The sequence below is a fragment of the Heliangelus exortis genome, chromosome 12 (assembly GCF_036169615.1).
Source record: "Heliangelus exortis chromosome 12, bHelExo1.hap1, whole genome shotgun sequence".
In the NCBI taxonomy this organism is placed as follows: domain Eukaryota; kingdom Metazoa; phylum Chordata; class Aves; order Apodiformes; family Trochilidae; genus Heliangelus; species Heliangelus exortis.
Window position 1 is genome coordinate 3,900,942 of NC_092433.1, and position 15,632 is coordinate 3,916,573.

At 43.6% G+C, this 15,632-nt stretch overlaps 1 protein-coding gene across 7 annotated transcripts in view; it reads left to right on the forward strand.

Moving 5' to 3' along the window:
- The window catches only part of FBLN2 (fibulin 2), a 114,388-nt gene extending 104,614 nt beyond the window's left edge, over nt 1-9,774 (forward strand). For all 7 annotated transcript variants that reach the window (XM_071755490.1, XM_071755488.1, XM_071755494.1 and 4 more), the window contains 6 exons: nt 931-1,059; nt 1,568-1,693; nt 2,337-2,453; nt 3,258-3,386; nt 7,353-7,476; nt 8,507-9,774. In XM_071755490.1, coding sequence (XP_071611591.1) covers nt 931-1,059; nt 1,568-1,693; nt 2,337-2,453; nt 3,258-3,386; nt 7,353-7,476; nt 8,507-8,864 — 983 coding nt within the window. In that variant the 3' untranslated portion in view covers nt 8,865-9,774. The remainder of the gene's footprint in view (nt 1-930; nt 1,060-1,567; nt 1,694-2,336; nt 2,454-3,257; nt 3,387-7,352; nt 7,477-8,506) is intronic.
- The last annotated feature ends 5,858 nt before the right edge of the window (nt 9,775-15,632 follow it).

Sequence of the window (15,632 nt, forward strand, 5' to 3'; positions counted from 1 at the left end):
TAGTGCTCAAATTTATAACTCTGAGTAGGGAAGTGTGGAGAAACCCCAGCCTTAGGCTGATGTCCTGATTAATATTACATGAACAGGACTTTGGGTTGTTCAAGTAGCTGAAGGTCTGAAAAACAGGAAGGAAGCAGGATCTGCTGTCTTAGAAAATGACAGATCTCAGAGTACTTGAAGGAACACAAGTTTCTGAGGGTTAATCAGACTTTTTTGATGCTTCTTGTCACAGATGGTGACAGGGATTTGTAAGATACTGATGAGCTATTTAGTCACGTTGCAAGTCTTGTAAATCAGCGTGTATTGAAAGCTCTCATCTTCATCTGAGGATTTTTAAAATGAGATTGGAAGTGATGCACGTGAGTGGAGAAGCAACTAATTTGTCGGTGTTGGATTCTGGATGAGAGGCCCTGAGGAGTATCAAAAAGTGAGCTGATTGACAAAAAAAAAATCTACATTGGGAAAGAGCAAAAGGTAGACATCAGAAACAAGATTGAAAGGGCAACTGGAGATGAAAATAGCAATTGCTTTAATTGAAAAGATGAGCAGAATTTCTGGCTGGTGCTTGTTTTGCTTTAAATGGCTTACTGTGACTCATGTAATGGCAGAACATCAGAATGGGATGTTCAAATGTCACAGTTTGATCAGAATCAAAATGTGTTTACGTTGAAATGCAGAATATCCTGGGAAAGCTCCACTGCAATTACAGTTACCATCCTCACTTTAAGAGAATGCATTGCTTTTCAGAAGTGTGAGATACATAAAACGGACTTTGAGAAGAGCACAGTGGGAAAAGCTGCCCCTCTTCGTTCTGTTCAGGCAGCAACCTCACCGGTGCTATTCCTGTTACTTAACTAACTCATTTCTCTTCAGAAACATTGATTTTTCAGGAAACTACATTTCAGCTAATTGCTTTCTCTGGTTCTGCAGATGTGGATGAATGTCAGACTGGTGTGCACCGTTGTGGTGAAGGGCAAGTTTGTCATAATCTTCCCGGGGCTTATCGCTGTGACTGCAAGATGGGCTATCAGTACGATTCCTTCAGCAGAAGCTGCATTGGTATGTAAGGCACAGGAGGAGATGAAAGGACTGATTGATTGAGCCTTGGGCCTCAAGGCAGTATTTAGCACCACTGTAGTGTGCAGTTAGTGGTTCTGCAATGCAGTGCCCCAGAAGATAAAGGAATCACCTCCAAAGCAGCCATAGTGACCAGCCTTGTAAAGCTCGCTCTCTCTGCTGGGAACTGGGTCTGGGTGCCCTTGATTTGGTTTAGCTGCAGGTTATCACTTCAAGCCATCAGCAAAGTACTTTCCAGGTCACGCTTCTGCTGCTATAGAATTTATCTTTCTGAAGAGTTCACAACTTTATTCAGAAGAGCCTATGATGCAGCATTTTGTCCTTTATTGTTACTGTACACCAATTAGAGCACCAAGTGAGCATGAAACCTGAGCTTGCAGCGTTTTGTGCTCTCAAAATTAATCTCTGACGCTTTTTAAAATACCCTCCTGCATCTTGTTTGATGCTTTTGCTTCGAAGTTGATTGTGTATTTTCTTGTTATGCTGTCAGATATAAATGAGTGCTGGAATTACCCTGGTCGCCTGTGTCAGCACACGTGTGAGAACACCCCCGGTTCCTACCACTGCACTTGTTCTTCTGGGTTCCGCTTGTCTTACGATGGGAAGCATTGTGAAGGTACCAGACATTTTTTTTTTCCATCAAGAAGAAATTGCAGTGTAAATTAAGGGATTTTAGGGAAGGGGTTGAAGTTAAATATAAATACAGCAAACCCATGATTTGTGTGTGCTCAGATTTGCAGTAATTCAATTGAATGCTCAAACTGGCAGGTGAGAGCTGGCAAGTTCTCCCCTTTTTTTCTTCACATACTTTTTCCTTCCAAATGAGAGAAAAGGACAACATAACGAGGTCAGAGTTAGGAGACTTTTCATTCACATTTTCGTATGGATGAAATTGGAAAGTGACAAATCTCAAAATAAGTTTATTTTGAGTTCAATGGGAATATTTTAAGTTCTCCATGATTTTCTTAATGCAATGATTGTCTGGTTCTAATCAACTGTAACACATAAGGTCTGAAACACGTGTTGGCATGTGTATGTATTTTCACTGGTGTAGGTAGAAATGAAATTCAGGTGCAAGAGACATCCTGAGGTGTCTTGGCATTCCACCTAGGGACCAGCAAGATCATCTTTGAAAAATTACTTCATCCTTATTTACTCTGACCAGAAGGATCTGGTAGCTGTTGTCAGAAGCAAGAACTGGTGAAAGATCCTGTTCTGAATCATTGTGGCAATGTCTGTGGGTTTGTTTTTCAATACAGATGTGAATGAATGTGACACCAGTCCCTGCAGCCAGGAGTGTGCCAATGTCTACGGTTCCTATCAGTGTTACTGCAGGCAAGGTTTCCAGCTAGCAGAGGACGGGCATTCTTGTAAAGGTAAGGCTGTTACTTTCTCAGGTCTAGTGAAATATCTTCATGCTTCTTAACAGTCAGTGCTGTCAAACTCCTTGCAGCACCTAATGCTGCAGGTGATGCCTAGGGATGATTCTGAGTTACAGCCAGCTGCAAAAAGTAACTCTTCCTATTGGAAAAATCAGTTTATTTTCATGCCTCCTACTTGAGACTGGAACACACTTGTGTGACTGTGGAACTGGTGAGGTTATTGATTCATGAGGCTAGAGTTTATGACTGAAAAAATTAGGAGGGAAGATATTTTTATCTAATACTGCATCAATTAAAGCCTCCATTCAGCCTTGGTTTAGTGAAGGCTTCATCTGCCTTCTGCTGGTGGTGGGTGAATGAGGAGCAGAGTGATAAGAATGGAGAAGGGAAGGGATTTACCTGTTTTCTTGATGTTACCAATACCCACAAGTGCTTTGGAGGGTCTCTAAGAAATGGTAAAGAAATCCACATTCTTCCTAGCACAAGGAAGCTCCCAAAACAATCCTGGAGGAATTACAGATACCAGAGAGATGTTTTTAAGCTCAGATGTGTCCTAGACTTACTGTTCTTTTCCACCAGTCCATACTAGTTGTAACCAGCATTTCTGGGGGCCATCTTGTGTTCAGCAAGCACAATCCATTGTCCTAAACAGCTGTCAAACTTTCATGGTTGCATTCTTGTCTAAGAATATACCATAAACGTGTCAGGAAGTAATTGCCCTGTGTTCTACAGCCTCCCTTTTCAGATTACTTTGTTTCTTTTTTTCATATGTTTGTAATTGTGTTTTTATTCCTCCAGACATTGATGAGTGCACACAAAGTGCAGGCATTCTTTGCACTTTCCGCTGTGTGAACGTTCCTGGTAGTTATCAGTGTGCTTGTCCTGAGCAGGGATACACCATGGCAGCAAATGGAAGAACCTGTCGAGGTAATGAGGTGTTTAGTAACTGAAAGGATTATATCATGAAGCTTTAATCCTTGGGATGATCTAAACCTTTATGGTTATTCAATCATGGCTTCATTTTCTACATTAGTCACTCTTAAAAAGCCAGGATTTAACAAAGTTGCCAAGTATTGGTATCTGCAGTGTCAGCTGTATCCTGTGTTAGAAATTGTACTGTGGTCACTCAGATGTCTGTGGGAGCTGATTGTTCAAGTGAATTGCTAAGGAAGCCCAGCTCATCCTTCAGATTGGGGCACTTGAACATGAGCTGTGTGTGCAGCCTCGCACAGCACTCAGTGACCCAGCTGTTTGGAGGTGCCGGTTCTAGAAATCCCCATCTTCATTATCAGTTGCAGTTGCCTGTCCCAGCAAAAGGGGAAAGTAAATGTGGGACTTGGACATCCCAAAGTCTGCCACCTGAGCTTAAATATGCTGGCATTACACATTTCTTCCAGAATCATAGAAGTGTCTTCTGGGTGTCTGTTGGTTTTCATCTGGTGCACAGCTGTCTGTCAAGTAAAAATCCCCCAGTTCCAAAGGATGCCCTGACTGTGTAGTGATGATGGAAGATCTGATTACCTTTAAGCACTCCCCTTCCATTCCTGCAGTGGTTACACTTAACTACCAGGCATTTCCTGCTTTTAGTTTTTCAGGAACCCTTCATATAACTTTTGGTTCTGTATCTCCTATGCTTAAATTTTCTTCTCAGTGCTAATGGCAGTGAGTTTACACTGTGTAAATCACAAATGGCATTAGTGCAATTGAACCTGACTTTGGAGCAGAGAAACAGACTAAATGAAAATTCAAGTATTTTGAAAATATTTTAAAAGCTTTTTTTTTTTTTTAACTGAGTTTTCATGTCTTCAGAATGCAGTCATATCCATGTGTGTTTCATTCTTATGTAAAAGTCACCTTTAGAAAGCTGCAGCTATAACTCTTCAGGCCTTTTATTTTTCCCCTGCTAACTGTGAGTGCTGGCACGTTCATGTCCACCTCTGCCAGCAGTGAGATTTGAGCTGGGGCAGCCATCCCTGGGTTACCAGTGGGAAGCACTGTAGGAACTGGCCAGCCCAGCTCTCCCAGCAGAGGCACCCAGCGTTCTGGAGGCAGATGAAGATGGAGGTTCACCATCCTTCCCTGGGGATGGTGCTGGTTGGTTGTGTGGTGTGAAACCCTCCCTGCTCGCTCACTCTGCCTGCAGGGTTGCTGTTGGGTAGGCCAGCCCTGCCGAGGGAGCTACAGTGATGCTTGGGAAAGCTTTTCAAGTCCCTTTGCCCCTTGATTCCTGCACCCTCCTTCCAGGGGAAAGCCATTTCACTTGCAGAACCTGGCTGGTGTGCAGTAGCTCTGTCAGGCTGGGTGCCCTGGCAGTTCATCAGGCACTGGAAGTAACCCCCAGGTATATGCCCTATTTTGAGCTCTGCAATTCTGTAGTCACAGATTTGGGCAGGCTTATACATTGAGCTGCCTCTGTAGATATGGTCGAGAGAAATGGTTTGAGTTGATGTCAGCTGTGCTGAACTCAAGAAGACAACATTGGTTTCTACCAGCGAAAGATCTGGCCTCAGATGTTCATCATCTGACCAGTTCTTAAGAGTTACTGGTGGTACATTCTTCATACCTTTTTTTCCAACCAGACGAGTTCTATCTCATGTAATAGCAGCTCAACATATGGATCTTTTTGGAGAAATTGCCTATGGTATTCAGCAGCAGAGCCAAACGGGTGACGGGAGTGCTTTCATGACAACGACTGCAATGTGGAAGAAATTTTCTTTTCACCTAAGGGCACTTCATAGAATCAAGGGATTTTATTTACTTTGATTCTTTCCTACTTCCTAATGGATAGTTTTCCTGGCAAGATGCTTAAATTGGTCAGTTTGGTGTATGAGATCAGTTCTCATCCCAGGGGAAGGGAGGGAGTGGGAGGGCTGTAGTTTTCCTCTAAGAGTCTCTCCCTCTCCTCTGTGACAATTGGCAGAACTGCAGAGCCCTGCACAGTCCACATGGTTTGTCTGTTAGCATTTATTTCATTTTAAAGCCTCCGTGCGTTGTCTAGACATTTGGGAGTACACAATGTGACTGTGAGAGCTTTGCCAATATTTTTCTGCTCAAGCTGGATCCTTGTTATTGCATCTGGTTTTTAGCATTTTAAGGTCCAATGGCTTGGGCTCGTGCATGTGTATTATTTAGGTAACCAAGTATTTGCTTTAGGCCATGAAGTGTTTTTGAGCTTTCAGTGTTATTTTTTGTCCTCTGCAACATTATTTCACATTACAGGGAGATACGTATATTTACCTTAAATTTTCAAAAATGTGTACTGTGTTCTAAAGTGTTGTTCTTAAGTTCCCATAATAATAATAATAATCTGTTGGAGCTTAGGGCTATACAGCTGTGCAGCAGTGGTTCCTTTGCTTTAGAGCAACCTCCCTGTGTAGATAACTTCTTCCCCTGATATACCCCTGCTTTCTCAGCTCTCAAAAGTGAGAAGGTTCTGCTGACATTTAACATGGTTATATTCTGATGGGAATGTATAGGCAGACACAGGGTGTCCCTCCATCCACAATCTTTGGGGAGGGGAAGGCCCCTCTGCAGACTGGGTGATGGGGAGGATGTTTGTTTGCTTGGGATCCGTGGACATTTTACAGCCTTGTCTGTACAGAAGGAGCCATTGCTACCACACACCATGGAGTGGGTGGACTACATGATCTCCAGAAGTCCCTTCACATCTCTGATGATTCTGTATGAGTGATCTAGAGCAGTGGCCATCTGCCACCAAGGACTGTCCCTCATGCATGCACATCCTCTGCTGCTTGAAACCAGTGAGATGCTTCCATCAGCCACTGAGCTTACTTATGGGTGCTGTGCTCAGCTGCTGAGCAGCTTCTGAGCACCACACTTTTTTGGAAACCCTTCACATGACACAGGTGAGCTCTAAGCATGAAATTGTGGTTCGGGGAGCACTAGTGACCTGTGATGCTTGTAAAAATTGGCCCATCTTTTCAGGAAATCTTAAAAAACTGTCTTCAATTAGAAGAGCTGCTGAAAGCTTACACAGCAGCTGTGGAGGTGGACAGGTTGGCTGCTTGGAGGAGCTTAGGGTTCCACTGCCCTGGACTACAGCTGTATAGTACCCACATTCTATTTCCTTTCAGCCTAGCTTATAATAATACAACACAACTTTGGACACTGCAAGCAAGGGAGAGTATAACACAGGTGATTCTGCATAGACGTTTATATCTGATTTGAACCAAACATGTTCATGTTTGGTTTCTGTTGTGGGAAGGGGCAAGACAGGAGGAGTTTTGAGAACTTTTCTCCCTTTCTCATGTTTATTCTTCACTGAAAGTTAAGCCCTGTGTTGCATCAGTTTGGGATGAGTATAGCTGGGCCCACAGGAGTGTGCCACAGTTTGCAAAGCCCAAGTGAAGACACAAATCTCCCTGGTGGTGGGTAAGCCCTGGCCGTTTGCTGAGTGCCTGCCATGAGCCACGTGCTCTGCCAGGCAGGAGAAGGACTATCAAACAGAATTAAAAGGATCACAGGCTGCTTGTCAGGATGAGTGGGCTCCCTTGCTTGTTGCTCACACTGCTGGGTGGTGCTGTCATCTCTCACTAACTGAGAATGTCAAGGAAGGATGTTTTTTCTGCAGAAGACATATGAACTTCAGTGGATTGGATTAATTGTGCTTCACCTTGTTACTCCAAATGCCAAAAAGTGTCTGTGAGCAGAGATGAACCTGACCTGACCTGAGTGTGCAGTTCACACCCCAGGGTGTTTGCTCCGGGGTTCTTGTGAGCACAGAGACTGAAGAGGTGACACACAGCAACTGAACCCGCAGCCTCCTCTTGCTTCTCGTGCACACAGCACCTCATAAGCACATTACAGCTCGTAAATTGTATTTACCTGTTATTTTTTAACTTAGTGTGTCTTTGTCCCTCTGTTTCTGGTTAGATATCGATGAATGTGCCATAGGAACCCACAACTGTTCAGCTGCAGAGACCTGCTATAACATCCAGGGCAGCTTCCGCTGCCTCTCCTTTGAGTGCCCTTCCAACTACAGACAAGTGTCTGACATGTGAGTGTGGCTGCTGCACCATGGCCCTGCTGTGGCTGGGGCTTCAATCTGTGGGGGGGTGGAAGTGCTCAGAGCTCCAAGAAGATGCTTCAGTACCTGGAGCACACAGACTTCCCCCATGCAGAGTTTCTGTCTGGTTTTGTCTCTTTCTTCTTTCCAAGCCCTGGAGCCCCCGCTTGCCCTCCATCTGCTGCTCAAACAGCAGTCAGCAAAGCTTGCAGCTCTGTTTGCTTGAGCTTTCAAAGGGCTCTGTTTATAATTAAGCTTTTAAAAATGAGATCTTTCATGCTGCTTATATATCATTGCAGCAGCTGTCAGGCTGCTCAGTGCACCTCTCTTACAGTGGTTTTGGGGCTCTCTGATGAACATTCAGGTTGCAGTTCCTGCAAGATCATCGAAATGTCAAGGGGGCTGGGATGATGAGCTTGCCATGCATCCATGGCACATCCCTGCAGCTTCCAGCTCTCTGCAGCTGAGGCTTAGGAGCCCCAAAATCTCCCTGTCCATTTCCTGCCTCAATGGCTGCCAGTGCATGGGAGGCCATAGTTGGTTGCTTGTGACTTTAACCATACTTTTCGTGTCTTAGAGAACTGAGCAGCTTTACAAGTTGAGGAGCTTTCTTTCCCTTCCCATGCTTTAGCTACTTTTATTTAGTGTGATTTTTTATTTTAATTTTTTATTTTCTTTGAGTGCTGTCCCAGGTTTGTGCTGTCAGTGATTAATCCCAGACCCCTCTTCCCAGCTCTTTGCTGCTTTCAGCACGACTCTGGCTCTTTCTTCACAGTGGAGCTTCCCAGCACAGCAATCTGTCCATGATCTTTTTCTTACACTGCTGCACTCTAACAGTTATATCATTTAGAAATTATTTATAGGCACTGTAAAAGCAGAACAAGCAGCTGGTAATTACACAGCTAAAAGTCTGGGACTCCTGTTCGTGTAATTTGCAGATCTAAGGATTTGCAGTGCTCTGAAATACGTTTATTTTTATCTGCTCTTACCTGGACACTCAATTTCATTTCTCATCTCCCAGGAGGTGTGAACGAATCAGTTGCTTTAATTACCTGGACTGCCAAAATACCCCCGTGCGCATTACTTATTACCAGCTGAACTTCCAAACCAATATCGTGGTCCCAGCTCATATTTTCCGTATTGGACCATCCCCTGCCTACGCTGGAGACAACATAGTCCTTACCATCAACAAGGGGAATGAAGAGAATTACTTCAGCACTCGAAGGCTGAACTCGTACACGGGCATTGTCTATCTGCAGCGACAGGTGAAGGAGCCTAAAGACTTCTTGCTGGATGTTGAGATGAAACTGTGGCGTCAGGGAACATACACCACATTTCTTGCCAAAATTTACATTTTCATCACAGCTCATGCGTACTGAAGCGTGTGTTGACATTGGGTTTCATTGGTGCTATGCTCTCTAACTGTTCTACCAAAGCTTAATACTGTCGAACTGGCATTTAATGTATCTAGCCTTTATATTATTTTTCTATCATTGCTTTTAACTTTTTTATTGGTTGTGTAAATTAAGTTAATTTTTATCTTTTTTTTTCTTATGTAATTCTGTACATCATTTGACAATGAGGAAAGGAAGGGCTAGAAAGGCAGTACATACATTGTGTTAAGTGCTGGAACCTTTTCGTAGAACTTATTTTTAGGCTTAGTCACATCTGCAGGGTATTGCACTAGAGAGGAGGTTCACTTGGGAGTGTTGGGTTTTGCCATTAAGGGAGCAATTACCTTGAGCAGTTTTTCCTTACTACACAACAGCTTTGGCTTTGCCACTGACTTCACTGGGGTTCTCTGGGTTTCATCTGGGTTGAGATGCTGTGTCAAAAGCTCTACGTGTACACTGAGGTCACTAACCTCATAGCACCAGTTTACTTTCCTCCTTCCAACTTTCCTAATATGTTGCCTAAAATATATATATATAAATAAAAGAAAACTCCACCAGTGGAAAAAAAAACCAACAACCCACCTATGAATAAGTCTTGCTTTAGTAAGACTACTCACAGGCTAAGTATTGCAAGATCATGTAAAAACTCGCATTGCCATTTCTAGTAGTTGTCTTTATAAGTGCTGGGATTCCTCTCTGTACAGACTCCTGCTATGTAGGTAAATATAAGTGCAGATTCCTAAATTAAAAGTGCATTCTTAAAGGAATGTCCAAGATGAAAAATGGAAATAATGAAATAATCAGTTTCTTCTCCTTATTTTAAAGCTTGGTTGTGCCACCAGGAAATCACTTGCAATTTTAAATAAACAAAAAGTGGAGTTGCTTCTCTTCTTCAGGAGGACTACCTCTGCTGCATTACTAAATGATGTAGAGGAAAATGCTTGTTAAATTGGTGGTTTGTATTATGCCATTTAGAAAATAACACAACCAAAGTTTTGAGCTGGGTTTCCTCTAGTTCTACAGGAAACTGGATGAGGGCCAAACCTGAAGACCAGATGTGGCGAAGCATAGTATAATTGAAGTATTTTTTAGACTTTAGAAATTAATATCAGAACTTCTTCATGTCTGTTTCTTTTTTTCCTCCCTCAAAAAAGAAAAAAGCTGCAGTGTTGAAACTTTCTGAGCTTCCTTTGTTCCAGCTATAATTATTCTGCAAAATGTTTTAAAGGCAAAACATAGCTACAATATATTGCTTTTTATAACACTGCAGTTTCATAATAGAATCATTGAATACCAGGTTGGAAAATTACCTTGAGGATCATCAGGTCCAGCCTTTCTTGGCAAAATAATAATCTTTTCTACAGCTGATCTTATTCTGACCAGTGTGAACACAAAGAAAAAAAAAAAAGTGGAGAAATAAAATCCTATGGCTTTTCATGCCATAGTCATAAACTTCATTATAATGCAAAATATTTCATCGAACTGCATCCAAAAATCTTGTAAATACCACCTCTGTGGTGAGAAGGGAGAAGTTCTGTATTCACTACACTGCAAGGCCAATTCCTACCGTTTTGAGTCATTTCTTTAATTTGGACTCTATAACTGATAGCAATGTGCAAATCTTGCTGTATCTGATACCATAGAGACCCACCACCAGGGAAAAATTATTGATGTTCCCCAGCTGTAAAATATGGGATATCAATGAGTTTGCATACATCGCGCTTTTCTTTGGTTTTTTTCTAAACAAAAATTGTTTTGTAAAAGTGATCTTCTATCCATCTTTTGTTTTCCATAGTTTCATAAGCATTTAGCAAGGAAGTGGCAGCTGAGAAACATATCTTAATGCAATTTTTTTTTCCAGTTAATGCATATCTTTCAATTGCAGGCTTGGGAGATGTGGCAGCAGGGCAGCAGTGAGCAGGAGAGCCTTTCCAGCCCATTGTGCACTGGATCTGCTCAGGGCTGATACATTTCTCCATACCCCTGGGGGCACATCAAGAGTCACTGAAACCCCAATTTTTCCACCAGCATTAGTATTTGATTGAGTGTAAATTATATCCAAGCTTTGACAGTCTTTCTTGTCAGGGACCAAATGGACAAGCCATTAGTTACTTGGAGACCTTTTGCTGACTGAAACCAACCACAGTCAATCATAGTAAGGACCTGGCAGTTTGCAACACTGACTTTTCATTTTCTAGACAGGTAATTGATGAAGAAAGTTTTAGCAAAGGATTTGCATACTACTTATAGGAAAAATGCTATGTTATTAAAAAAACATCTTCATCAGCACCTGTAGGCATTTAGAAGAGTTAGAAATAGTTGCTTGGTGTAAGTGTTCAAAGCAAAGGAAAGGCTTGTAGCAGATAATTTCACATTCTCCTGTTCCAAAAATAACCAGAGGATCTTTTATCTCTCAGCAACCCAAATGTACAAACCTGGTTTAGCAGGAGCTGCAGTGCAGGGACAGTTGGTAACCCAGCCTTTGCCTTTCCTCAGGACAGTGCTCAGGATTGAACTTGGACAGACACATCCACCAAAGACCCTCTGGCTGGTAAGGATGTACTTTCACTGGGTCACGGTGGCTTTGGGCTGCAGTTTAATCTGGCTCCCAGCAGGCCCAGTTCCATTCTTCAGCAGTGCTCCTTCCATCTCAGTTAAGTTGGGCAACCCAGACAGGGAATGAGAGTGTGTATCCATGTGCCCAAGAGATCTCAGTGAAGAGTTCAGGCCTGGACTCTCTCTTATGACCTCTTACTCTTTCTTAAAGCATCAATAATCTTCCTGAATTCTCTCCTGGACAGCCAGATTTCTCTTTCCTTGTTCGTTCTTTCTCCATTTCTAACAAGTTAGCTATATAATTGTTATTTATTCCTTAACTTCTTTGTGGCTCCTCCACTCCTTGCCTGAAAGTGAATTAAGAACAGCTTCCCAAGCTGATAGATCCATGAGGAAGACAACAGCTGCAAACCTAATCAAGAATCACAGCAGATTGAGGCATATATCTGTGTGAAAACTCAAATTATCAGCATGTTCCCAACACTGGAAATGGCCTTAATGTGACCAGTCCGACGAGCACATGTGCTGCTTAGCTTTGCAGGTTCCTTACTCCTGGCTCTATGAAATGTGGCTTCTCTGGGCTTGGCTGCTGTCTTCCTTGGGAGATCCCCAGAATCCGAGGAGGATCCAAGTGCATCACTGGAAGGAAGAGGAAACGGCAACCTCCATGTCTGTGACAGAGTGAAATACCGGTTTTTCTTTTGACTGGAATCCACACAACATAGAGCTGAAATAGCAGGAGGTGGGTAAGAAAGGTCTTTTTACCTAATGTTTTTAATTGTTTCCTTTCCATGCCAGGGAGGAGGTGTTTTCCAGTCTGTATGTAAAAAGCAGCATGTGTGTCAGTGCAGGTGCTGGCTGTCCCTTTGTGGGGAAGGGGCCATGGCCACTGTGCTGGGGCCTCCTCCTCCTCTCCCGCCCTCTGCACCCCAGGGACGCTGTGAACCTGACAGGGCTGAGGGCTCACCTGGGCTTCAGGGCCCCACAAACAGAGCCCTCTCTGTGTGATTTGGTTTTTTTCTCTCCTCCTTTCTGTCAGATCTTAAACCAGAAGGAGATTTTAAACTCGGGGATTCTCTGGTTTGGATCATCCTGTGAGGTAGGCAGCTGCAGGAAGGCCTCATGGCTGTAACATGGCCGTGTAGGGCTGGCTCCTCTGCAAGGGTCCTGCTCATTTGGGATGAAGTCTGGAGTTGAAATTGTGTGGTTAAAATTGCTGTCCGTTGTGTGTAAGTTTTGTATTTTCCTACAGAGCTTTACAAGCTGAGGAGCTGCTTTCATCAGGTTTGTGAGATACAGGGTCCTTATTCTCTAGAGCTCAATCAACAGAGTTGTCCTGGTTGATGTTCCCCATTAGTTTTTGGGTTGGTTTGTGGTTTTTTAAATCTTCATTTTTCCATTGCTCCCATCCATGCCAGAAGGATAAAAAAGTTCCAGCCAGGGAGAATTAGGATTCTGGAGTAAAAATAGATTTTGAGGTTAAATAAAAAGTATCTTCCCACTTTCAGTGTTCTGTGCATCACAGAGACATTTTGAAGTGGCTACTGAAAACTAGGATATAATTAAATCCTGTCTCTGTGGTGTGAAACTGAAGTTACAAACTTGAGCCTTTTGTCTTCTGAAACACAATTCTTTCTCTTGCATGTCCTCTGTAAATAGCAGTCAATGTGTAGGACTGCTCCAGAGTTTTGGAGCCCTTTGGGTCAGTTTCACCCTTCCAGGGCTCCTGCCTGGTGTCCCCTGGCACATGCTGGATGGCAGCAGCAGGCCAGCTTGGTGTCATCTTTGTCACCAGATTGCCCTGTGGGCTCTTCTCATCACTTGCTGGTACTGTGGGGAAATCATGGAATATCTCGAGTTGGCAGGGACCCATAAAGATTATTTATCCAGCTCCCAAAGGTGAGCTTCCAATGCAGAGCCTTGCTCAGCCGTTCCAGCACAGGAGGTGATAGGGATGCCCTGTGAGCTGAGGCTCCTCTTATGGTGGGGTTAAAGATTCTAACATCTGCTGTGGATTTTCTTTTTTAGCTGGGGTTGCAGAGGACAAGGCTGCCATTGTGGTGCCCTGCCTGCTGTGAGGGGAGGGACAGGGGGAGATTCTTTGAACACTAGCAAGGCTTCTGTGTGGCAGGTAGGAATCCTGCTAACAGCACACACTGATAGCTGTATGGGTTCATTGTCTGGAGCTTGGGGTGGTGTGATGGTGACAGTGATGTGAAGCTTGGGTGTGGTGGTGACAATGATGAGGAGCTCAGGTGTGATGGTGACAGAGGGATGGAGGGACTGAACTGGTGGTGCAGGGCTTGGGGGAGCTGCTGTGCTGTCTGAGAGAAGAGAGCCAGAGCAGCCTCATGGGAAAGTATTTGGGCTCCCTCTGGGTGAAGAGCTGGTCCTGAGCATGATGACTTGGATTTACAAGTGGTCTGGGCCTCGGTTAGTCAGCATACAGCATGTGAGAGGGCAGATGGAAAGCAGTCTGGAGACTCCTTTCAGTGGTAATGGTCTGTAACTAAAGCAATACAGCAAATCTCACCGAGAGAGATCTGAATGTCTAAAATCTAATTAATTTTTTTCATAATAGCAAAAGATGCAAAGTACTAAACTTTCCTCCATGCTGCTAGTTCTAGAACATAATTATGAAATGTGGCGGCTGCTCCAATTTAAGGAAAATGCATCCAAAATGGAGATACAAATGTCTTCAGAGACTGGGAGGGTGGAGATCCCCTTCTTTGGGTGCACAATGGTGACTTAGAGCACCATGGTCTCTATCAGGCTACAGTCTAGAGGGGGTTTGTGACTCATTGTGATTACAGAATTGCTGGTTGCAGCCAGATGCAATGTAGAAGAGGGTAGATACTCCCTTGCATTGATGGCCAGGGTGTCACAAGCATACAGCTGCTGTGGGCTGTTCAGTGTATGTCTTCTGCTAACTCAGATACTTCTAATAAAAAAAAAAAAAAACAAAAAACCCCACAACCAACCAACCAAATTCTCAACCTCAATAACCTTGAAGATAATGATTTCCTAAGAAAAATACTTGATTTTCTTAAGAAAGAGTTTCCCAGCAGCTGTTGATGCAGAGCTCTGTTGAGTGAATGGGCTGGGGGAAGTGAAGGCACTGGTTTAATCATAACTTGATTTTCCTTTGGGGAGGGGAACAAAGGCACATGTGACAGATGTTTGTAATGTTGCCTGAATCACATCTGGGAGACTCCAACATATATAATAATGAAGGCCACTTAAGACTGTGAATGAAGGCCATTTAAGACTGTGACTACTCCAAATAGGTATTGTTCAAAACCCTGTCTTTCAACCTGGAAACCAAGTGATCAGAAGAGGGTGGGGGCCAGGCCTCCAGAAGGACACTCAGAGCTGACAGACAGTTTTAGAGCTGCCAGGCTGTGTTGGGAGGGTCCCTCATCCTTCCATCAGCCCTGCATCCCTTGTTAGAGGTGTTGCAGGGGAGTTTGTTAGTGGTTGGGCTTGGGGGGGTTTCTTTGTGTATTTAGTGATTTGGATTGGTGAACATCTGGAGAAGGGGTGCACACCACCTGGGTAGAGTTGAAGTCTTTGGCACATGGAAGGCTGTTGTATTTACCAGCCCAGGACCATGAAAGCCCCTGTCAGCCCCATCTCTCCCATCCTTGGAATTCCCCAGACTCCACAGTGGAGTTGCTAACTTTGGTTCTCCTAACCCATCTCTCCCTTTTGTGAATTCTGCTTGTAGCCTCTCCTCTTCTCTAGTTGCATTCTGTAGGTTGCTTTGTTTAACCCTGCTGCCAAGAGGTTTTTATTTCATCACTTCCCTCCCTTTTAAAAGGGCACAGGTCAAAAAGAGAAACATCCAAAAATCCATCAACCCTTTTTCATTGGTGCTTCAGAGCCTGCCCTGGTGTTAGCAGCTCACTAATCCACTGGGAGAATCACTGCCAGGCTAGTCCAGAATCTGAAGAATAATATTATTGTAAATTACACTATGGCTTGAAACTGGGCAGGGTTGCAGGTCTGGGAGGCAGCTGTGCTGTGCACTGCTGGGACTTCACAGACTGTGTCACTGAATGAGCACCCTGGGAAATCACTAATATATGATGATTTATATTTCCCCAAATTCCACTGATTTTTATTTATTTATTTGTTTTACAGCGGTATGTTTCCCTCTGTCTGGGAGCACTATTGTAGAAAAAGTGAAATGCAGAG